The 25,176-nt window shown below is 40.2% G+C and overlaps 1 protein-coding gene across 1 annotated transcript in view; it reads right to left on the bottom strand.

Annotated features, from left to right (window-relative positions):
* Window positions 1-24,059, bottom strand: part of DCST2 (DC-STAMP domain containing 2) — a 568,171-nt gene extending 544,112 nt beyond the window's left edge. Inside the window, exon 1 of the mRNA XM_044079285.1 lies at window positions 23,689-24,059. Coding sequence (XP_043935220.1) covers window positions 23,689-23,983 — 295 coding nt within the window. The 5' untranslated portion in view covers window positions 23,984-24,059. The remainder of the gene's footprint in view (window positions 1-23,688) is intronic.
* Between the last annotated feature and the right edge of the window lie 1,117 nt (window positions 24,060-25,176).

Raw genomic sequence — 25,176 nt, 5'->3', positions numbered from 1 at the left:
ATTAAATGCGGCCTACATGTCAGAGGTTAGCACACTGCTATGCCAGGGGGACAGGTTAACAGCCAGCAGATATGGGCCAATTAACTGGAAATTCTGGACAAATCTGTACAGTTGAGGGGTATGATTCTGCATACAGCTTACTACCACTCAAAGGATTTGAACCATGACTGTGTCAGCTAAAAATAAAACAGTATACATCACAGTTTCCTAGACAGTTTTATTATGTAGCATAGTGTGGTTGACAGTGATGAGTAATACCTTATTATTCAGAGAAACTGCAACACTAACAATGCCATACCATACCAGAGTAAACAGTACAAGTTCAGAATTTCAATCTTTTATTTCTAGGCACAGTTTTTGTATCTGACAGACCTGTGGGGGAATGTTTGCTAGCACTACCTGAATGTTGCCACACATATTACCAGATTCTACATTATTATTATGCACATACGTCTCACTCTATTACTGCACACACTTTGGTCATAACTTCACAACATGGGGGTGGAGATGGGACATACTTTGCTTATTACTCTCATAGCATTTTGGTGAGTTACTAGAGTGACAAGTTTGTTCTTATAGATATATTTCTGTCAGTTATGATGTCTGACAATCAGTTGTATGTCATTATTTGCTGCCTAAACTTCTGGGATCATCCCACTGATTTACCAGGGGGACAGGCTGACAGACAGCAGATATGGGCCACTTAACTGGACATTCTGGACAAATCTGTACAGTTGTGGGGTATATACAGCTTACTACCACTCCCAGGATTTGAACCATGGCTATGTGTGCTAAGAATACAAAGGTTCACGTCTCAGTTGAGTGTGCTATTTGGATTATGTTGTCTATCTTTTCATTGTTTCATAAGTATCTCTCAGTTGTACAATATGACCTCTTGTGATGACAACAGTCGTATACAGACATTCCTGCACATTTTATTTATGTAGCGCAGTGTTGGTAACAGTGCTTAATACAACAGTACTATTAAGAGATTGCAACACTAAATTACCATGTGATACCAGAGTAAACACAAGCAGTCCAGCAGTTAGACCTTTATTGTCAGGCTGTTAAACTTTTATTTACATACAACCTATATGAGACTCTTCCTGCCATATTGTCTGGTGTATTCAGTACATGCCATACACAATACAGGTTTTATACTGGCAATTAACTTTCTACTACTTTTAGATTTATTTCTTAAGACAGTACATGCAAAAGTATTACTAACCTGCCTTGCGAAGCAACTTCTGCAATCTACAGGCATGGGCTTTCCGGTTCACAGCCCACTCATCTGCCGCTGTCAAAGACATAAGAGGAATATTTAGCCATACCTATCCATAATATACATGAGCTGGCAATTATTAAACAGGTAGTAGACTGATACTTACACACAGCTGGGACATCACCGTCCGCCATATGGTCCCAGGCTTCTGCTTTATACTGGGAACCCTGGTACTGGGTCTCTGGTATATAGCAGTCTCTGGTATATAGCACTGGTCTTTAACAAGGAGGTCTGCCATGACTTTGGACTCCACTCCTGGATGCCCCAGCACTGCACCCGGAAGCACACTCCTTCTCTCACACTGGTCATAGTGCCTACAGGAGGAAGCTGAAACCAGTTATGAGATGTATTCCCACCTGTTGGGTTTAAATAGGGCAGATTTCCCACACTTTGCCATGATTGGATGGTTTTGAAAATGTTAAGCTACGGGCAAACCTGCTTACCTAAGGTTGGCATTGCTTAAAGAGGTAGACCAATGGCAAACTAATTTAGCTGGCCTACACATTGCTTACACCTAGTAAGCAGGGCTGTGCAATGCTTAGCATTGCTTAATTTTTAATTTGCATACTATTTGCTGTTTGTCATTGATTTATTATTCATTACATGTTATATATGTGTTTGGTATCCATGATTCATGTGTACGTACACTGTATGGGGTCCTTGTGATTATTAGGGGATTTTAACACTTTATTACAATGACACCTCACATCTGGACTTAATGCAGTACTCCAGTTCACATATTTATGTTATGTAGTAGGTTATACAACATAAAACTGTATATAGATTCCTTTAACATTTTAAGTTTGATTTTCCTGCAGTGAGGATCTGTTTGGTGATACCTCAGTCTTATGTACTGTTGTGATGGCTTACTGGTTAACTACTGTGACTATAGTGTACAGGATCCTGGGTTCAAGGGCTGTTTATTTTGTTGCTGGGCAGAACAGCAGCTGTTGGATACAGGGTGATTAAGGCACTTTTAAGCAATTGTAAGCAGGTTTGCTCAGGGTTGCGTGAAGGTAAGCAATGCTAACTTCTAGTTAAATATGCTTACAGAGGGTTAGCTTCAATATTGCTTAACCTGTGTGCACATTGCTTACCCCGTGCAAACAGGCTTAAACCCACTTACTGCTGCTTAAATATGCTTACTCCCACTTATTACTACTTAATAGTGCTTACTTCCGCTTACCCCCACACTAATTTAGACAGAAATGTAACATGGTTCTTGGGAAGGTGGTGGATTTGGACACTGTATGGATTTATCATTCATTACACATTATACCTTCGATTTGTATCCCTGATTCATGTGTACATATACTGTATGGGGCACTTGTGTTTATCTGTGTATTTTACAACATTATTACAATGACACTTCACATCTGCATTTAATGCAGTACTCCAGTTCACAAATATATGTTATTTAGTAGGTTATACAACAAAAAATATTGTTCATAAAGTGATTTGACATGGAAAATGGAATGTACTAGAGTGAGACTCAAACCGGGAATAACCGCTCATAAGACAAATCCTCTGACCACTACACTATTGCAATACTGCTTCATTTGCATGTATCTTGATATTTATCTTCTTATGCCATTTAAGCTACAGTATACGTAGCTAAGCAATGGGCAAACCCGCGCACCTATGGTTAAATTTAATCTGTTTGATAAAAAAAATAAATTGTTTATATTATTATATTTTAAATATTGCTTTTATAAACTTGGGGGGTGTTGCTGGGGGTATGCAACCCCCTATGAGCTGTCTCGCTCATTGTAATAGCTAAACTGCAGCTCTTGACTGCGGGGGTATGTATTTTGTGAGAGCTCTGCTCTCAGACACATCCCCTGCACTCGTCCATGCTCCGCGTCCGTTTAGGAGCTCAGGCAGCATGCCTTCATTACTATGAATGGCACACTGCCATGTTGCTCCTAAACGGTCGCTTCCATGCAAGAATAAGCTATTCCTGCATGGAAGTTTACTGAATCCGAGGGATAGTTTTTTGTGCAAATAAAACAAGTGTGAAAATCTTTCACTGTCTGTCCCACAGCTTCACTGGTACAAATTTAAAACAGCCATTTAGAAAGCATTATATGGCCTCTCTCCCTATAACATAATAATGACCTATCCAATAAATAAATATTCTGTAGAAAATTCATGCCTGCGCATTTTTTATGGATATGTTTATTTTTGTGATTATACACACTTGGTTGTTCATTTCATTTATAATAATATTTCATTAAAAGGAAAGGTTTTGTGACATCATGATCATGTGATTGGAAAAGAGGTTATATAAGGCTTTGTAAATGACTGTTTCAGATTCATATTGATGAAGCTATAGGATAAAAAATTTGAACAATGACTACTTTTTGGCATTCTATACTGTAAAGAATCTTATTTTTATTTATTATTTTTATTTTTACATTTGTTGACCGGGCTAGTCTAGCTGGATATATGTCAATTTTCAGTAGAGGCCCGGGGAGAAAAGCTCCAAGCATAAACAGTGACAAAATAAAATTATACAAGGACATGATAAAAGCATAATACAGAAACAGCATTGTTCAACAAAACACTAAAAATTATAGATTATAAAAATTTTAGTAAAAGTTATACTAAACAATATATCAAACACACCAGAAGCTATGAGCACAACTCAGTTAAGAAAGGAAGAAGTTATATTTGATCATCATGTTGTGAAGAAAAGAGTAATAATTAGTTTTGGAGGCATAGGTTAGAGGAATAGAGCAGGAAGGGGAAAAGGATATCAATCAGGGTTAGTACATAGACAAAGCCAATGAGTTTTCAGATGCTCTTTAAGATGTTTTTTAAAGAGGGAAGTTGAAGCAAGGGTTGATAATTCAGAGGGAAGCTGATTCCAGTTTTTACCTGCAGTGTTTGAGAAAAGTGAATCACCAGCTTTATTGTTAGATTTAAAAGAGGAAACTAGAAGTTTATTAGCTGAGCGAAGTGTAGCTAGATTTTTATATGGTGTAATTAGATTGGTGAGGATAGGGGTGTTATGAGGGTGGTATAGGATCTTTTGAGTGATGAGTAGTTGTTGACAGAGTATGTGGTTTTGCAATTCTAGCCAATCAAGTTGTTTGAGGTTTCTGCAGTGGTGAGTTTTAAAGGGGGAGCATGTGACAAATCTAGCTATGCTATTATAACAGGTAGAGAGTTTAGAGAGGTTATTTTTGGATAGGTTGGTATATATAACAAAGGCATAGAAAAGGGTGGAAATGAGGTGGGTCTGGGCAATAGTTTTCCTTGCAGAAGGGGTAAGGAAGGATTTAATTCTATAGAGGGTACCAAGTTTTTTGTTAAAAGACTTTATGGTGAAGTTGATGTGGCCATCATAGCTAAGTCGATTATCAATTGTTACACCTAGTAGGCAGGTTGTAGTATCTGGGGTTATGTTGGTGCCATTGTTAGAGGTTATAGAGAAGAATGGACTAGGTAATTTATGAGTTGGAGTAAAAATGAGTAGTTTAGTTTTTTTGGGATTGAGGAGGAGGCAGTGTTGCATAAACCAGTTTTCAACATTATGAAAAACGGTTTGGGTGAGGGAGTGGAGAGAGGCTATATTCTTGGCTGTACAGATTAAGGTGGAGTCGTCTGCATATTGAATGCAGGTGGCTTGAGGTATATTCATGTGTAGATTGTTGATAAATAAGGAAAAGAGTAGGGGACCTAAGATGGAGCCTTGGGGTACTCCAATATTTACTGGGAGTAGTGAAGACAGATTGTTATGCCAAAGCACTGCTTGCTGTCTATTTTCCAGATAAGACCTGAACCATTGTATAGCGTGAGGATCAAGGGAATGGGCTTTTAGTTGCTCTAGAAGTAAGTTATGGTTGACCATATCAAAGACTTTTGACAGGTCAATAAATAGTGCAGAGGAAAAAGAGTTGTTGTTCCGGTTTTTGTTTATAGAGTCGGTAAAGGATAAGAGTGCAGTCAATGTGCTATGGAATGGTCTAAAGCTATGTTGGCAGTTTGATAGTAGATTATTTTGTAGTAAGTGGTTAAGTAGTTGTTTGTGAATACATTTTTCCATTATCTTAGCTAATGGGGAGAGTAAAGCAATAGGGTGAAAGTTAGAAAGCTCTTTAGAAGGTCCACCTTTATGTAGAGGGATGATGTGGGATACTTTCCATAAAGTAGGGATTTTGCTTTCTGAGATAGTTCTGTTAATAAGGATAGAGAGGGGGAAGTCTATGGCTTTTGCAGCAATTTGGAGGTATTCAGATGGGAGATTGTCAGCAGAAGGTGTGCAAGGTTTCAATTTTTGAAGTAGCTTACAGATGAGAGATGTAGGTACAGGTTGGATTTGAAAGGTAGGAGATGAGGTTATGGAGTTCTTTAGTGGGGAAGCAGTGAAGGGTGGTAAGGAATTGGCTAGGGTTTGAATGGCTTCTGTGAAGTAACAATTAAAGGCATCAGGGATTAGGTTGGAGTTTTTATCGTTGAAACCGGCTGGGTCTGGAGTAGTAGGGTGACCTAGCTGAAGACGTTTGTTTATTCCTGACCAAACTTTTTGAGGTGTTTGATGACTGGTTTGTTGTAGGTGAAGGTAGTAGTCTTTTTTGTCTCTAAGAATATCCTTTTTGGTGGCATTACTTAGCTGTTTAAAGAGGAGGTGATCTGATGGACATTGGTAGCTCTCCATTTAGCCCAGATTTTATTATTGGGGAGTATCTTTTGCCTAGTTTGTTTTGTGAGCCATGGTGCAGATTTGGTTCTTATTCTAGTGGAGCAATATGGTGCATGGTAGTCAAGGATTTTAAGAAAGTTAGTATTGAAGTAGGTGACAGCCTCATCAAGTTCAAGATGGGTTAGTGGTGACCAGTCACATGCTTGTAATTCATTTAGGAAGTTGTCTGGATTGAAGAATTTTTTTAAGCGGGAGGTTTTGATATTGTGAGTATTTGGAATGTGGATTTTTTGTCTAATGATATAGGTAAGCATATGGTCACTGATATCATCAGGAAGGATTCCTGGAGTGTAAGTTTCATGGTGGCTATTAATAAGGATCCAGTCTAGAGTAGTTTCTTTACTGCTAGGTTTATGGATTCTAGTTGGAGTTGTTATTAACTGTGAGAATCCAAAGAGGTCTATGTGGTTGGTAGGGTTGGAAGAAGTACAAGTGGACCAGTTGATGTTAAAGTCACCTAGTACAATTGTCTCTTGGGGTAGTTGGGTGGAGAGGTTACTAAGTAGGTTTTCTAGAGTATTGGTGTTATTACCTGGGGGGAGATACATGCAAATTAGATAGATTTGTAGTTATTAATTAGGAGTTTGATAGGTGTTCAGATTTGGTATCTAATAATTGAGGTATGTTAAAGGGTGAAATTTGGAGGTTAGATTTATAGAGAATGGCTATACCTCCACCTTTTTTGATTTTACGGTCACTTCTAAGGATGTTATAGCCAGGAGGGGTAATTTCTTGGTCTAGAGTGGATGGTTTTAGACAAGTTTCTGTAATACATAGAATGTCAAATTTGTGGATTTCAAGGAGAGCATGTAGGTGGAAATTTTATTGTTGATACTTCTAATGTTAAGGTGAGCTATCAAGAGGGAACTAGATGGTTTTGTTATTGTAGAAACCATAGGCACTGTTAATTTGTCAAGGATATTGGTGTGGTCAGTGTTGGGGCCAGGGTTAGGATGAATATCACCGTCTAGTAGGGGGTGCTGCTGGGGGTAGTGTATAGCTTTTGGGAGTTTATAGATATTATTCAAAGTTTTTTTGGTATTGAAGTACATAATGTGGGTTGCTCTGTGATATTTTGGTAGAATATAGTTGGAGGTACTTGTTATGTTACTGTGGTTAAGGGAGTATGTGAAAGAGGATGGTAAAGTTTGTATGATGTAATGGTTATGTGCGGGTAGAGTATGATCTTCATAGGAGGTGAGTGAATAAGGTATGGTAAGACTGGCTATTGTGGTAGTTAAGAGTAGTAAGTTTGTGAACAGAGTTTTATTTATTGGGGCCATAGTAATAAACAAAATTTAGTAGGGAGTAGTTTGTGTTAGTAGTTGATGTAGAAAAGTAGGAGTAGGAGTGAGTGTTCCAAGAGCTAGAGCAGTGTTTAAAATATGTGAGTGAGAAATTAGTAGGGATTTAGATAGTAAGTAGAATAGGGAAATAGATAGTGAAGTAGAAGTGTTAGATAAGATAGAGAGTAGTTAAAAGAGAGTAGTTTGTAGTATTAGTAGAGATAGAGATAGGGGAGTGGCCTGGTGAATTGGAGGTTTATGACAGGTTGAGAAATGTGAGGGGAGTGGTTAGTGAAGTATAAGTGTAGGACCCCTGGAGTGGGTGGGAATTGGGGGTAGGGCAGGGGAGCGGAGTGAGCCCGCAGGGTGAACTGAGCGGGGCAGAGCAAGTAGACCAGTGTAAAGGAAAAACAATCAGAGAGGTAGGGAGGTGAGGGCAAGTAAGGTATCTAGGCTTAGAGGGCCTATGAAGTAAGTGAGTAAAAAGCTGAAAGAGGGAATAACATAGTGGCAAAGGGACCTGTAATGTGGGAGACTAAGGCAAAAGACTTAGGAGGAGCTCTCTGAGCATGTATCCCAGGCCGGTATGACCCTGACCTTGAGTAGCATCTTACCCTCACCAAGAATGATGCCACAATATGAAGACAAGATGATCAATTTCAACAACTGGCTTAAGTGTTGGTGTCATTCAAAGGGGATCCAATGCCTGTCAGCCTGGGATGACATGCTCGACAAGCCACAATGCTTCGCTAGGGATGGCTTGCACCTGTCACCCCTGGGCTTTCAGATATTGGCAAAGGCTCTTGCTACCCACATAGTGCCTTTTTTAGGCAAGGCTCAAAAGACAAACCCACCTCCATAGGTATCACAAGGGATAAGAAACTAAGAGTAATGCTACTCAACGCCAGAAGTCTAACCCTCAAGATGCACGCACTCGAAACTCTCCTTAGCATGGAGAACATCGATATCTGTGCAGTAACAGAAACCTGGTTCAAGGCTCCTGAGAGCACCCCAGCACTACCAGGTTATACTTCATACCATGCTTTTCGGCCCCAAAACTTGGACCAAACCACAAAAGGAGGGGGAGTATCAATATTCGTCAAAGATACCCACACCTCCAGGTTGGTGGCACAGCACGAAGCATCAGAGACTATCCGTGTGCAACTAACTGTAGGTAAAACTGCCTTCCAGTTTATAGCCTGCTACAGACCACCCTCCCAAACACAGGAACCCCACTTGGCCTTCCTGAGAATACTGGAAAATATGAAGGTCTCTCCAAACACCATTATATTGGGCGACTTCAACTACCCAAACATAGACTGGGAGCATTACTCTAGCTCCAACACCCTAGCCCAAAGGTTCCTAGAATTTATAAACTCAAATGCTATGGAACAACTTGTTACCACTCCCACAAGAGGGGAAAACATACTGGACCTGATCATCACCAACATGGGGACACTATGCTCCAGACCAGAAGTGTATCCCTCACTGGTAAGATCAGACCATAAGCTAATCTCACTGGATATTCACATCCCGACCCCACCCCCTGCCCAGAAAACCACAGTGAAAAACTTCTCTAAAGCAAATTTCACACACCTCAAAACCGAGGCGAAATCCTTCAAAGCCCCCGGGCCTGTGGAAAATATGGCCCAGACCGCAGAATCCTTTATAAACGCATTCTATGAGCACCTTCAGGAATGCATGGATCATGCAATCCCAAATAAAACCAAGACCCAATCCTCCAAAGGCAGACGTCCTGTCTTGTGGCCCCCAGCCATAAACAAACTATACAATAGAAGGAGGAAGCTACTACATGATAGAGCAAAATCCCAAAAAGGGAAGGCATCTCTGATCAGTATTAGCAAAAAACTACGGGCACTCATAAAATCGTCTAACGCCAGCTTCGAGAGAAAAATTGCACAGGACACTAAGGATAATCACAAGGCTTTTTTTAGTTATGTTAGGAACCTGGGTGGGAATTCCCAGATATGCTCAGAATTAGTCCAAAATGACAAAAAATACACCGAGCCCACAGACATTGCCAACATCCTAGCTGACAGGTTCAGTGCAAACTTCTCCCCCCTCTCCCCACCAAAAGGTCAAATATCTATCCCAACAGAGTGTTGCCCCCCTGACATCTCAGATGCTTAGGTAAGAGCTGCCCTCTCCAAAGCAAAAAACACAGCATCAATGGGACCAGATGGTGTCCCGGGCTGCATCCTACATGAACTCCAAGAAGAGCTAAACCAAAACATAAAACTACTGTTCAATCTTAGCCTTACTACAGGATATGTACCCAAAGAGTGGCGTACAGCAACAGTGGTCCCTCTCCACAAAGGTGGTGCCTCAACGGATCCTGGAAACTATCGCCCCATAAGCCTGACTAGCTTGGTCTGCAAAGCTATGGAAAGGATCATCATGGACCTCATAAATAAAGATATTGGGGACCTACAGACACTGGATCCTACCCAGTTTGGCTTTGTTAAGGGCAGATCCTGCCTCTTAAACCTGGTCGATTTCTTTGAAACAGTCACCAAAGCCATTGACAAGGGGAAGGTGATCCACACAGCCTACCTGGACCTCGCAAAAGCCTTCGATACAATACCCCACTCGGGCATTATAGATAAGCTCACCAGCTTAAATATAAACCCCTATGTCACTAGATGGGTTGCAAACTGGCTCAAGGACAGAACCCACATGGTTAGAATTGCTGGAGCCATGTCAGACTCCAAACCAGTTACAAGTGGCGTCCCACAAGGCTCAGTCCTGGGACCTCTCTTGTTCGGTATATATTTCTCGGCAGTACAGGCCAACACGGAAGGACTGTGGCTGACCAAGTTCGCAGATGACTGCAAACTGGGTGCCATAATCAACTCTCCAGCCGACACAATCATCCTCCAAAAGGGCCTCATAGAAACAGACAACTGGTGCCAGAGCCATGGCCTCAAGCTAAACGCCAAAAAGTGTATAGTCATCCCCTTTGGCAAAAACAAAGTGCCCACAAATTACCACATAGGTGGTAATCCATTAAGTACAGAAGAAGTCATTAGAGACCTGGGGACCCAAGTTGATAGCAATCTCTCATTTGACAACCACGTGGCCAAAGTGGTTTGAAAAACATTTTATATAGCCCACTTAATCATGAAGGGATTCACATCTAGATCAGGGGAGGTCATCGTGCCTCTTTACTCATCCCTCATCAGGCCCATAATTGAGTACAATGCCCCTTTTGGGATGTACCTTACCAGACACCTGCAGCAACTGGAAAGACCCCAAAAGTACCTCACCAAGAGGGTCAAAGGGCTCAAACAGATGCCATATGCTGCCCGGTTAAAGAAACTCCAGCTCTACTCAGTGGCATACTGCCTGCTCAGAGGCGATCTGTGCCTGACGTATAAAGCCATGTCCAACCCGGAATTAATGGACATGCTGCACCTCAGAAAATCCAAATCCCATCGAGCTACGGGCTCGAGAGACTTGAACCTCAGCACTGAAATAAATAGGACATGCTGGAGGGACAGATTCATAACCCAGAGGCTCCCTTCACTCTGGAATAAAATCCTAGTCCAGGTTAGGCAGAGTCCCACATTGACTCTCTTCAAGAGGAATCTTGATGAGTGGATGGGAGATCATAGGTTTACCCCGGCTATCACTTCTGTGTCACTGTTAGACGGAGGCACAGTATACTAACCTCAAAAAAAGGCATAGCAAAATTAATTTAAAATGGGTGGCGAAAGCCAAATACACTCTGGCTAGGCTTATAAATGCCCTAGGGCAGATAGCCTAGTATGAACCTATGAACCTATGAATCAATTTTAATAAGCCAGGTTAGAATGTTGGTAAGTAATTGGATGTTTAAGGGTAATACTGCCCTCACGTGGACACTCTAGGTACTGTTAGACAAAGCTCTTTCAAGAGTAGAAACAAGTAGGAGAGAGGGAAATAGGAGAGTGGAGAAGAAAAGTAGTAAGATGTAAACACAGGGAGGAGGGTGTATAACAGCAGGGAGGCTAGTTTGGGAGTATAGGGGATATAGTATAGATGGCTATAGCTGCTGGTTGCCCTGGCAGGGAGCGTTTGCTTACACAACACAGATACAGGATATTGTTCAGTTAGGATGTAAGATGTAATGTACACATACTTCCAAATAAATATTCCTGATTCACAAGGCAGTTCAGTTTATGGAGGGCAAAGCTCAAATCCTGCACTGGGAGGAGGTACCAGAAGTTTTCTGAGGACAAGGATATCTCAGGTCTTCAGATAGACAGCGGGACACGGACGCTGGGGGGATTCCCTAGCAGGAGGGTTGCAGGTTCCAAATAAATAATCCTGATTCACAAGGCAGTTCAGTTTATGGAGGGCAAAGCTCAAATCCTGCACTGGGAGGAGGTACCAGAAGTTTTCTGAGGACAAGGATATCTCAGGTCTTCAGATAGACAGCGGGACACGGACGCTACCCGCAGGGAATAGGAGCAGCTAGGAGAGAGTCTACACAAAAAAAAGCTTTGGTGGATATACATAAATAGACACACACACACACACACACACACACACACACGCACAAACATATATATATATATATATACATATATATATATATATATATATATTTAGGATTTTCACTGTTTTTCACGTTCATCGGTTCATCTTTTTGGGAAAATGGTGAGCCAAAAGATCATGATTTGCTAAAGCATAGGTAAACCTGTATACATACACACATATACCCACACATTTAAATATGTATCTATATTCTGTGCAGAGCTAGATAGATAGATATCGGAAGGGAAGGAATTTGCATTTTTCAAATGTTTAGCAACAGCAAATTTTGCCAGAGAAGTCATTACAGGGTCAGATCTGGGATTAGAAAATAAAGATTTCTAGGACTGAGGAACTTTATACTATCTGCCTTCTTAGGGGTTGCAGGCTGGCTGTCCAGTGTGTTACTGGCTGTAATAAAAACATCTCCCAGTGCTGAAAATACAGCAGGAAAAGGAGTGGGTTGAGGAAATTCCAGTTGTAAAAATCATATCTTTTTTAAAGATACTGTAATATTATTATGTTCCCACTGAAACAATTGGTTCATCCTAGAAATGGTTTCAGAAAAAGAATATTCTTCTAAGGGACAGTCAGAAGAAACACTGTACTTAGAACAAAAATCAATCACCTGAGGAGAGATAACAGAGACGTTGTACCTTTAAATTCATTTGCTTGTTCAATGTACTAGCTATCTTCAGAAAATGAAGAATTCCTTTTTTTTTTCTCTTGCCAGTAAACTAGGATGAGAGGAGTTAAGAGTCTTAACTAGGACCCGAGCTAAGCTCAATAAGTCATTCCTGTCTAAAGTAATTGAAACAGGGGAAGATAAAAGTTTAACTTTCTACTTTTTCTTGACAAGAGTTTCCATAGGAGCAGACTGTCCTCTGGCATATCATCCCAGGGGACAGGCATCTCAGTTTGGCTATACGGAGAGACATTCCCCACTCAATATGAGTGTTTCTCCCATGTCCATCATGGACACTCCAACAGCTGCAGCGGACATATCTAACCACTGGTCCATGGTGGATGAAGAGAATATACCAGAGGAAACCAATGCTGAAGATGTATGGTCTGAGGAACCGGAAATTGTGGCAGCGGAGTCATTCATGTGTGTATCAGGCAAATTTGCAGCCTGCTGAAGGGAGAGAGGATTTCTGGAAATTTTCTTCTTTTTGTGGCCGAAGGAAGGAAGTGCTAAGGAACCAAAATGTTGTCCCATGATAAATCTAAAACTGAAGCCTGAAGCCTGGCTGTGCTGGCAGCAACAGTTGGTAAAAGAGGTAATTATTCAAAAACTATTGTTTTCAAACTAAAACACCATTAAAAGCATTACAAACAGTTACCTCAGTCAACTTAATTAAAAGCATAACGAACACTTATCTCAACTCCTAAAAATCATCTAACAAAAGTTTTTTTAATAAAAAAAATAAATAAAATAACTTACACTTTTTTAAAGTTTTCACACAAGAGTAAAAAGTAGCACTTCACTGATTAAACTGGATGAAAAGTCACATGACAGTCCAATTAATGTCATACTCCTATCTTAAAATAACTTACTTCATAGAAAAATGTTAAGTTTCTGTCATGAAATTAAAATGTGGAAGTTTTTCCCCCAAAGGGAACTTATCTGCAAAGCAATGGGGAACTGATAGCCAACTGTCAATTGTAGAAATCCCACAAGAGGAGTGTTCTTTGGTGGAAAGAAAGCATTGAAGGGCTTAGTGCCCAAACTGTTGAGTTTCTACAGCTCTGCTTGGTATGTCAATGGTCTAGGTATGTGGAAAGTGCCCTTAAGCTCTGGAAGTTGACTGCCTGTTGTATCCTGTGCAGGATATAACCCATATAGCTAAGGCTGCTGCAGCAGTGATCAAATGATGAACATTTTCAAAAATAACTAATCTCAATTCCCACAGAAAGTTTCAAACTGAAAATACATGCTGAATTTGCCAACAATTTTCTATGAACTTTTCAAAGTTAATATTTATCGAATTCCTTTCACTGAGGAGAAAATAAAGCAACTTATTCATAATCATAATGTTGCTCAGTAGTTGATCCTGAAACACACTATTGCATTTATTCTAACCTTCAATAGATGCCACTTTTCGGTGAAGAAAAATAAAGCAGTTTACCTTCTAAGCATGTGCAGGCCAGTCCTTTGGCATTGGACCACAACATATCATCCATCCTAACCTTTGTTAGAAGCTATTTTCTGAAGTACTTCCAAAGGGAAAGAAAAGTCCTTCCATGTCTGCTGAAAGTATGTGCACTAGCCGATTTACAGCATTTATAGCATTTACTGTCTGTTTTTTTCCTTATCTCTGTAATAAAACAAAAAAATCTCTTGTTTTCCCACTTTACTGAACTAGAGTAGTCCAGTTTCAGAGTTGCTGATCCCTGGGCTTTGTTTTTAGTTCCTGTTACTGATCCATTGCCTTATTAGGAAGGAGGGAAGTTTCTTTGCTTACCAGTGGGAGTGGGAAGCACTGAGCGGCCTTTTTGTCCGATTTGGTGAAGTTTCAGCCAGAAACTAGTAGTCCATTGGTCGTTTTGGGCCAATTCCTAGCTCCCTTCAGCCCCTGCTATAAAACACGCTAAACTGTACTGCTGATCTAACCAGCATATCCTATAACTGAAAAGTTCATCTCTACTTGATTCCCAAGTAGACTATTCTCTATCTGTAAAGCCTAGCACTTACTCCTACAGTACTTGCACCTTGATAAAGCACTCTTATTATAGATAGTACCCCACCAGCCCAAAACCCACTTCCCCCGGAGTCCTTTGAAAGTTCTTTATCTACTACTTCTAGTATGTCGAGGGATCAGTTGCTAGTGTCCTCTCCAGCTCAACTGGTGAACCTGGGAATATTGAGGCAATGTTACAATTGCCTCATGTACACAGACAATCCTCTCCTTCTCCCACAAAACACAAATACATGCGAGAGATGCAACTATACGGCCAAACTGGAGGCTGAGCTCTCTCAACATAGGACTGGCAAGACCAGACAGGAGGAGAAGGCAACCACACACAATACATACCCAGTCACACATGGTACCATCACAACTTCAAATCATACACATACTCACACAAAGACATACTCGGAGGCTCTGGTCAAAATTTACCAATACAGCAGAGGCCACCAAAGCAGACACCCAAACAACTACCACCTCACGACCCAACACATGCAACACATAGACCACACAGTCAGAGTGTCAAACAGTCACAGCCCTTAAGGCCAAACAAAATGCCAGACACACTTGTCATTGGTGATTCCATAGTCAGGCACACTGACGTCCCGCTCACCAGACTGAGTAAGGAGAAGGTCACAGTAAGCTGCCTGTCGGGCGCTAGAATCCGCCACATAACGCAAGCACTCAGGTCTCTCAACAGCAGGTACAAGTACGACTCAGTCATTATCCACGCTGGTGTCAACGACCTGAGACGTACCTCCTTGGACTACATGAAAAGGGATGTCGAGGAGCTCTCTGATTATGTAGCCCAGGCAGGTATGACCCTGACCTTGAGCAGTATCCTACCTTCACCTAGAATGATGCCACAATACAGTGATAAGATGATCAGCTTTAATAATTGGCTTAAATTCTGGTGTCATTCAAAGGGGATCCAATGTCTGTCTGCCTGGGATGACATGCTGGACAAGCCACGCTGCTTCGCAAGGGACGGCTTGCACCTGTCACCCCTGGGCTTCCGGATATTGGCAAAGGCTCTTGCCACCCCATAGTGCCTTTTTAGGCAAGGCTCAAATTCTAAACCTACCACCCTAGAACACCAAAAGGAAAAAACTAAGGGTAATGCTGCTCAATGCCAGAAGTCTCAATCTCAAGATGCACGCACTCGAGGCCCTTCTCAATATGGAGAACATCGATGTCTGTGCTGTGACAGAAACCTGGTTCAAGGCTCCTGAGAGCACCCCAGCACTAACAGGTTTCACCTCATATCATACGCCCGACCCAAAATCCGGACAACACCAAGAAAGGAGGGGTGTCCATATTCATAAAGGACACCCACACCTCAAGGTTGGTGGCAACGCACGATGCATCGGAGACCATCCAGGTGCAATTAACCATAGGCAAGACTGCTCTGCAATTTGTAGCATGTTACAGGCCACCCTCTCAAACTCAGGAACCTCACATGGCCTTCCTGAAAACATTGGAGGATAAATGTATCTCCAAACACCATCATACTAGGTGACTTCAACTACCCTAATATAGACTGGGAACACTACTCAAGCCCAAACACTCTAACCCAAAGATTCCTGGAGTTCATAAACTCAAATGCCATGGAACAACTGGTCACCATCCCCACAAGAGGTGAAAACATACTTGATCTCATCATCACGAACATGGGATCAAAATGTTCAACACCGGAAGTATACCCCTCACTGGTGAGATCAGATCATAAACTAATCTCGCTGGAGGTCCTCATCCCGCCCCCACCTGAAACAAAAAAGACCACAGTGAAAAACTTCTCAAAAGCCGATTTCACACTTCTAAAAACTAGTGTGGTCTCCTTTAAGGCCCCTGAGCCAGTGGTAAACATTACTCAAACCGCTGAATCACTTACAAATGCCTTATACCAGCACCTACAGGACTGCATGGATCAGGCAATCCCAAACAAAACTAAGACTCTCTGTACCAAAGGCAAGCGTCCAGTCTGGTGGACCCCAGCCATAAACAAGCTCTACAACAAAAGGAGGAAGCTACTACAAGATAGAGCAAAATCCTTGAAAGGTAAGACACCTTTGATCATTATAAGTAAAAACTAAGAGCTCTCATAAAATCATCCAAGGCAAATTTTGAGAGAAAAATCGCCAAGGACTCTAAAGACAATCATAAGGCCTTCTTTAGCTATGTTAGAAACCTAGGAGGAAACTCCCAGATATGCTCAGAATTAGTTCAAAATGATGTGAAAATTACTGAACCTACACACATTGCTAACATACTGGCTGACAGGTTCAGTGCAAACTTCTCCCTCCCCAAAAGGAGAGATATCTATTCCAGAGGATTGTAGCCCCCAAACATCTCCAACGCCCAGGTGAGAACTGCCCTCACTAAGGCAAAAAACACAGCATCCATGGGACCGGATGGTGTCCCCGGCTGTGTGCTTCATGAACTCAACGAGGAATTAAACCCACAGTTAGGACAGCTGTTTAATCTTAGCCTCACCTCAGGATACGCACTCCAAGGAGTGGCGACGGCGACTGTGGTCCCACTTCATAAGGGCGGTGCCTCCACAGACCCTGGAAATTACCGCCCCATTAGCTTGACAAGCCTTATCTGCAAAGCCATGGAGAGGATCATAATGGACCTCATAAATAAAGACATAGGGAACTTGCAGACTTTGGATCCAACCCAGTTTGGCTTTGTCAAAGGCAGATCCTGCCTCTTAAACTTGGTTGACTTTTTCGAGACAGTCACCAAGGCCATTGATGAGGGAAAGGCAGTCCATACAGCCTACCTCGACCTGGCAAAGGCCTTCGACACAATACCCCACTCAGGTATCATCGAAAAACTCATCAGCTTGAATGTAAACCCATACATCACAAGATGGGTTGCAAACTGGCTAAGCGACAGAACCCACAGGGTCAGAGTTGCTGGAGCCATGTCAGACTCAAAGCCTGTCACAAGTGGTGTCCCACAGGGCTCAGTCCTGGGTCCACTCTTGTTCGCATCTACTTTTCTGAAGTACAAGCAAACACAGGAGGGTTATGGCTGACAAAGTTTGCAGATGACTGCAAACTGGGCACCATAGTCGAAAACACATCTGACACAGATATCCTCCAGAAGGGCCTCACAGAAACGGATAACTGGTGCCAGAGCCATGGCCTGAAGTTAAACGCCAAAAATGCATAGTCATACCCTTCGGGAAAAACAAGGTTACCCCTAGCTACCATATAGGTGACAATCCACTGAGCACAGAAAAGTCATCAGGGATCTGGGGACCCAAGTTGACAGTAGTCTTCGCTTGACACTCATGTTGCTAAAGTAGTTAGGAAAACCTTCTATATCGCCCACCTGATCATGAAGGGATTCACATCTAGATCAAGGGAGGTCATCGTCCCCTGTACTCATCACTCATTAGACCTATGATTGAGTACAATGCCCGCTCGAATGTATCTGACCAGACACCTGATGCAGCTTGAAAGGCCCCAAAAGTTCCTCACCAAAAGGATAAAGGGTCTCAAAAATATGTCTTATGCTGCCCGACTGAAAGAACTCCAGCTTTATTCAGTCTCATACCGCTTGCTCAGAGGTGACCTGTGCCTGACATATAAGGCCATGTCAAACCCAGATTTGATGAATATGCTTCACCTCAAAAATCTAGATCCCTCAGAACCACAAGGGCGGAGACTTAAACCTTGACACGGTTATAAATAGAACGTGCTGGAGGGACAGATTCATCACCCAGAGACTCCCTATGCTGTGGAACAAAATCCCGGTACATGTGAGGCAGAGCACCTCGCTGGCCTTGTTCAAGAGGAATCTTGACCAATGGATGGGAGATCGCAGATATACCCCAGGGATTACTTCAGTGTCACTGCTTGACAGAGGCACAGAAAAATGATAGGCATAGTTTTTATTCAAACTAAAGGGGTGGCGAAAGCCACATAACTATGGGCTAGGCTTATAAATGCCCTTGGGCAGATAGCCTAGTATGAACCTATGAACCTATGAACCTATGAACCTATAAGATATTTGTTATATAATGGTGGACTCATGTATGAACAATAGGGTACTGTTACCCAATTAGTCTGAGAAGCCACTCTCTGGTTTGCTAATTACACCTCAAGAATCATAATATAAAATAGCTGCAGACATATTGATACTGTAGTGACTAAGGCAGGATTAAAATTGGACTGGTGTATTTTTTGTGGTCTATAAAAACAGTTAAGCTATAATAATTAAAACTAGAAATTGCTCAGTTAACAATGTGTGAGCAAGGAGAACAAAATGTAATTGTAGACTAACAGTTAAAGATGACAGATGGTCTCCAGAAAGCATAAGAAACCATCTGATTATCTTTTAAATTTGCTTCCTCGTGCTCAACACAAATTAAAATGTATTGTAAGGCAGCTCATGGAAAAAGTGTTTGTTGAAATGTCATTAAAAGTAGTAGAAATATGTATGCTCTGAAAAACTCTTCAGTGTTTTTAAAGGTTACCAAGTACAGGAAAGGAGCTACACAAGAACTGCTTAAAAACTGCAGTTGGAATGCACATTTCTCTTCGGACTAGGAAGCAGAAGAGGTTTTATCTGTTTTATTATTTTGTTCCTTGGAAGGGAACTGCTGGACAGGAACTAGCGTCCTTTGTAACTGTCTCTTGAAGGGTGTAGAGTTTCTGTAGAAATGAGGAAGTACTGGGTAGTATTACTTCATAATGAGTTTCTGTCGTTTTGCTATTCGTACTGCATAGTATTGCATCATGATGAGCTTCTGTCATTTTACTATTCTCTTATAATGTTTTAAGGAACTGTGTAGCTGCTGCATAACCAAAGACTAGATTGCCTGTTACAGGCACATCCATAATTTGAGATTTGACGTCGTCAGAAACCACTTTAACCTGACTTATGCTTGCCTTTTAAAGGGAACTCATCACAGATCACACCATGTATTACAACTAATTAAATCATAAGAACACTTAAGAGTTTGCACACTGTTTCTGTCTGCTGCTTTAGTTAATTGTTTTAACTGATCTTTTTCTTTAGAGTGTGACAATTTTTGAAAGGTAGTTTGCATTTGCCCTAGGCTGGATAATTAAAAGCTCTTAAAAGTCAGCATTAGTATATAACTTTTCCCCAGACCTGCTCTTCAGTCTCACTTCTTGAAATGATATGAAATGCTTCAACAACAGACAGAGGGAATATTAGACAAGAATAGAATCAAAGAAGAAAATGAAAACATACATTTTAATAATAGACAAAACAAAGCATAAGGTAACATGGATTTCAGTAGTTCCATAGTTACAGAAAAATACAAACACGTTTTATAGCCTCAACCAGCTAATAAAAAATAGACTCAAGTTAAAAATAGTATGTAGAGTAAAAGGAACAAGTGTAAGAGAATAAATGATAGAAGTCCTGTAATAGAGCAATTCAGGCACAAGAGAGAGATAAAGGACCATACAGCACACTAACAGCGTTTAACGCATTAACACCTATATGGTGTGGAATGCTGCAATTCTTACAGCCTACACACATTCTTGCAATCCAGAGCATTTTCTGTAAAATCAACAAAAAGCATAAAACAATCAAGGCTTTTCTTCTGAAGGGCATCCTAGAATAACAATCATAGTGTGATTTTATTACTAAATCCTCCCCCTTTCTAATTCTACCCATTATAAGCTGATAAATCACTTTGTTAAAAAGTCTTACCCAAGAAAGGTCTGGACACCATAAGGAGCTATTGTTGTTAACTGGAAGAAAGGTACTGTAGGCCTAAATGAGTTAAAAGTAAGAATTAATAAACATGTTGTTTTATCTAATGGTATAAATGGATGCCAAATGACAAAAATATAGAGATAAAATAGAAATAGATAGAATCGCAAATGATGCCCTTCTGAGACAAGCTCAGGCACTGGAAATGAAAGACAGTACTCTATGTCTTCAAAGAACAGCAGGAGAATAATATAGCAATAACCAATGATGTGGGTGTAGTATAGTGAAGATTTATCCATGGTTAGTGTGGTTTAATCATGAAGGCAAAGCCATACAGGATGCATTTAAAATATCTGACTGAAATGTTGAAGGCTGTATGATGGCTCACCCAAGGTCAAAACATGTATGGTCAAGTCCATTTGCTACCATCTGTTTTAGTATTAATAAAGCCAGTACCTTTCTCCACTGGAGTGCATTTTCTGAGTTGGTATGTTTGTTGTGTATTCACATGTTTCTGTTTTGACCCTTTGTGGTCAGTTTTACTGCCTACATCCTTGGTCAATATTTCACATGTATTCTATATATATATATATATATATATATATATATATATATATATATATATATATATATACACACACATATATATATATATATATATATATATATATATATACATATATATATATATATATATATATATATATATATATATATATATATATATATATGTATATATATATATATATATAGATATATAGATATACAGTATATATGTGCCATTTACTCTGTTAAATTGTTTGATGATCAGTGGAGTAAATGACTGTGAAATGCCTTTGATTGTTCTCTGCACTCAAGCTGTCATTTGTGACATATCTTTGACAAGTAATTTTGATACGAGTTCTGATGTGTCAAGAAGCTACAGCAGATCCATGATAAAAATATAAGTTACAGTACTGCATGGAGCATTGAAATTACACTCAAAAAAAGGGAAAGGACAGACTTTTTAAATTCCTTTCAGAAGTCTGAAAAGTGCTTGACAAGGTTTTGTTAAGCACCGCCCCCACCCCCACACACACACTGTTATTAATCTCCAATCTCGCATTAGACCATTATCAGCTGTCAAGGGCTACCACAGAAGAGCACCAGAAGCTGTTTAAATACTTCATTCTGACTTTTTCAAGAAAATATCTGAATGAGAGATTTAAACAGTTTTGTGCAGTCCACTGAGAAGCAACAGTAAGTATAAGTGTGTTACAGTTTTCAAAGGTGTAACACACTTAGTGCTACTTCACCTATTTTCCTCTAGTTTTATAGTACATGGTAGCAGGTAAAGCTCTATGTACTACTAAGAATAATGATCGGGTCTCTCCATTCATACAGTACACCTTGGCTTGTTATGTGTTCTCAACATTTATGTTAAGGCTCACTTTACAACTTTTACTCTCAAGGTGAATTTCTTAATATCCATGTCTGAAACACATAACATGTTTATTATCTGTGACCCCATCTTGATACTGTATATTATTCTTAGATGCATGTGGATTCCTACTGAAATTCCAAAACCTGTAATTGTGACTCCAGGAATCATGAAAACAAAAAGGACAGCAAATGTTGACAATTGCTGTTATCCTTTAAAAGTTTAGGGGGGCTGTCCTCTTGTACCCCCACTCTTCTGCTACTTATTTGTACTAGTTCTGTGACTGCTGTACCTTGAGGACAAGGTAATAGACTGTGACACAGTGATCATGGGCACAGTAAGTCCTCATTTTTGTACATTCAGTCTTACTTCGAGGACTAGCACTTTGAGTCTTGGAGAATGAAGCTGCTGCCATGTTTGATAATTTTATTTTTATATTTGTATAATCCACTTTGTTTCACTGTTTAGTTAATCAATGTAGCTACTTTATTAGTATGATTTAGTTGCATACACTTACAATAAAATCTTAATGAAATCTGTCTTATGTTACATATAATTTTATATATATATATATATATATATATATATATATATATATATATATATAAATAAATAAAATTATTATATATTTTTAAATTTTTTTCTGCTGCCATGCCTACTGACCATCTGCTCCTTGAGAATGGTCTTGATGCTATTCGTTCCCCAGGGACAGTCTCCAGTATTGTCAAGAGTGAGCCATCACCCAACAGACATACCTCTCAACTGTCCAGAATGTCACAGAATACCTAGATTTTTACCTCAGATTTTTGTCTGTTCCCCATAAAGTTTGTGGTTTTCTGGCAAGGATTGAAGTTTTTAAATAATAACATTTGAGTTGAAGATTTCATATTCTGAAAATGCATGATAATGCAAAACCTGTTATTCTATCAGCTTTTTCAAGTTTATAAGAGCAAAGTTTAAAATCTGTCCATGATTTTGGGTCTCCCCCTATTAGTTTTGGCTTTGTCCTGAATTCTTCTGCTAAGAGGTTGAGTGGCATGCCAACAGGCATTAAAGTTGTTGGTGTCCTGCCCCAATTCAATGTTTTGGCCAGCATACAGGAAAGATCACTATCCACTATCCAGCAGCATGAGGGTCTAGCTTCACCTCCCAAACCAAGCCTCCTTCACTTAAGGGAGGTTTCTAATTGTCTTCAGGCAAGAGAGCTACCTTGTGCCCCCATAAGTGTATGTCAGTCTCCTGGAAGTGACTCATAAGCATTTCTGAATAACCTGTGCCCACATCTTAATGGCTGATATGATTGTTTGCATCACTGCAGGAACTTGAAATGCCTCCTTTTTATGCATGGACACCCTTCAGCATGCTTAATGATGCTTACCATCACTGGCTTGGTAAAGAAAAGAACATGACTCCAAAATGGTGCTATAAATTGTGCACCTGCAACCATTAAATATAGGTAATGTGGCAATCTAACTACCCTCTCCCTAAGAATAGGTGAGTCAGTACTGAACACTAACTACCACTCACTTCCACCCTCCCACAACCATCTTTTCCAGCACCCAAGTTATTGCTTAAACTTGGATGCCCTGGGTAATTGTTTGGGTTTTATCCCTCTACACCACTGAGCTTGGCTTACCTTCATATTCTTATTGATGTCCACATCAGTCTAGAAAAATGATAATTTAATATTAATAATCTAATCTAAAACAATATATGTTTATAGGTATCAGACTTCACCTATTTTCACAGGCTGTCAAGCTGGCTGTTAGCGGAAGTTCTAGGAATTCATATCAAAAGGATCAAAGCCCAGGCAGCTCAATTAAAAGATAAAACAAATAACACTTTTTAACAAAAAGCATTAAAAATAATGAAACTGATTTATTTACTACAGTAGAATTTCTTTTGATGAAATTGCGATGACCTAGAGAGGCATAAAAACAAGTTTTAGATATGACTCTTCCTGGCGACATCTGCATGCCACTTATTTAACCTAATGATAAGGTTTCACCAAGTTCAGCTGACACTGATAATTTGCTTCTCTTTATTCAAAGACTGATAAGACTTACTTGTGAAAAAGTAAGGTAGCATGAGAAAGACACTGATGCGGACCTTCGATGAAAATCCCATCCCAAGACCTACAAAGAAGGCAATGCTGATCGTAGCCACCACACAATACCACAGGTCATATCCATGAACAAAAAGCACCAGGGCACCATAGATGGTACTAATGGTGAGGCCGAAGATAAATGCTCCAAGGCTACGCAGAAATTTCTTGAAAATATTGTCCTTGTCCAACTTTATTCTCTTCTTTTTCCTCTGCTGCTCATGGCTGATGTTATGATTGTTGGCTGGCTCTTCCATCCTACAGTGGTATAAGAAGCAACATCAGTTCTTCACAGGATAAAAACAGTCTTTTAAATGATCTTCCAGCCTCTTGTTTCCTACAAAGTGCATATGAGAGGAAGTTAAGCCAAGGCTCAATTAATGAAACTGAGACACCTGTGGGTAAGGAAAGAAATCAATTGGGCGGTAAAAAAATAATACCATCTTCAATCATTCTCAAATGTGGGAGAAGACTACATTCAAAACAAGGAAATAATATTGTACAAAATGTATTTTACTACTATTCACCATTCAGGACTAATTGCATATAATTCAAACCAGTTGTACCCATTATTTCACATCCAAAGGAAAAAAAATAACATGAGATTCCTAATATGTAATAGCAGCTATTAATTGTCTAGTAAGAAAAAGAAAGATAAAAACATATCTCAGAATGGGCCATTAATAATTCTGATTTCAGTTAAGACTGATGAGAAAATTGTATTTTCAGTTGTTTCTTTTGGAAGTAAGATTACATGATCACTGTTGTCTTCAAAAGCCTATCAATCAGTGGTATTAATATACCAAAGTCTGCATAAAGACAGATAGCTGTGGGTTATCTGCCAAGTCAAAATCACAGTTAAGAATTATTTCATCAAACTGCAACTCGGGCAAAGCTCTAGAAGACCAAAGATCTGCCTATTCAAAAAGAAAATAAATGATTGCATTATCATTGGAAAGGATGGAAATGCATGCAGGAACATTTCGATCCAAAGGGATGAAAATGCATCTGTTTTCCAGATATGTCTGCAAGGAGTCCTGATACAAAATCCATCTAGATGTCTGTTTTGAACGGAGGAAAACAGATGTGTTTGAAGTGTTTCCCACAACCGATTCAATTCCTGGAAGAACCCTTCATTCAGTTTCCATTCGTGTGGCTCTATCCTGGTACTGCTCAGCTTGTCTGCCACAACATTTTGCTCTTAAGGAATGTAGGAAGGTTGGAGAGTTAAACAGTGCTTCAATGTGACCTCCCAAGCCACCATAGCTATCCTGCCACTTGCAAAGGTCCCAGAGAGTACAGATGGCGAAGAGGTTCTATAGCATGGATCACAACTAACATCTACTTGACATTTATGTGCTTTGGCTTTTCCTTTTGTCCCAAAAATATTGCACTTTTACCACATTAAAATAGCCCCCTCAAGCAAAATCTGAAGGGTCTGTTGTGACAG

Source organism: Protopterus annectens, chromosome 8.part0, assembly GCF_019279795.1.
Source record: "Protopterus annectens isolate FY-2018-M chromosome 8.part0, PAN1.0, whole genome shotgun sequence".
In the NCBI taxonomy this organism is placed as follows: domain Eukaryota; kingdom Metazoa; phylum Chordata; order Ceratodontiformes; family Protopteridae; genus Protopterus; species Protopterus annectens.
The sequence above is the reverse complement of the archived record's forward strand: the minus strand, read 5'-3'. Positions and strand labels throughout refer to the sequence as shown.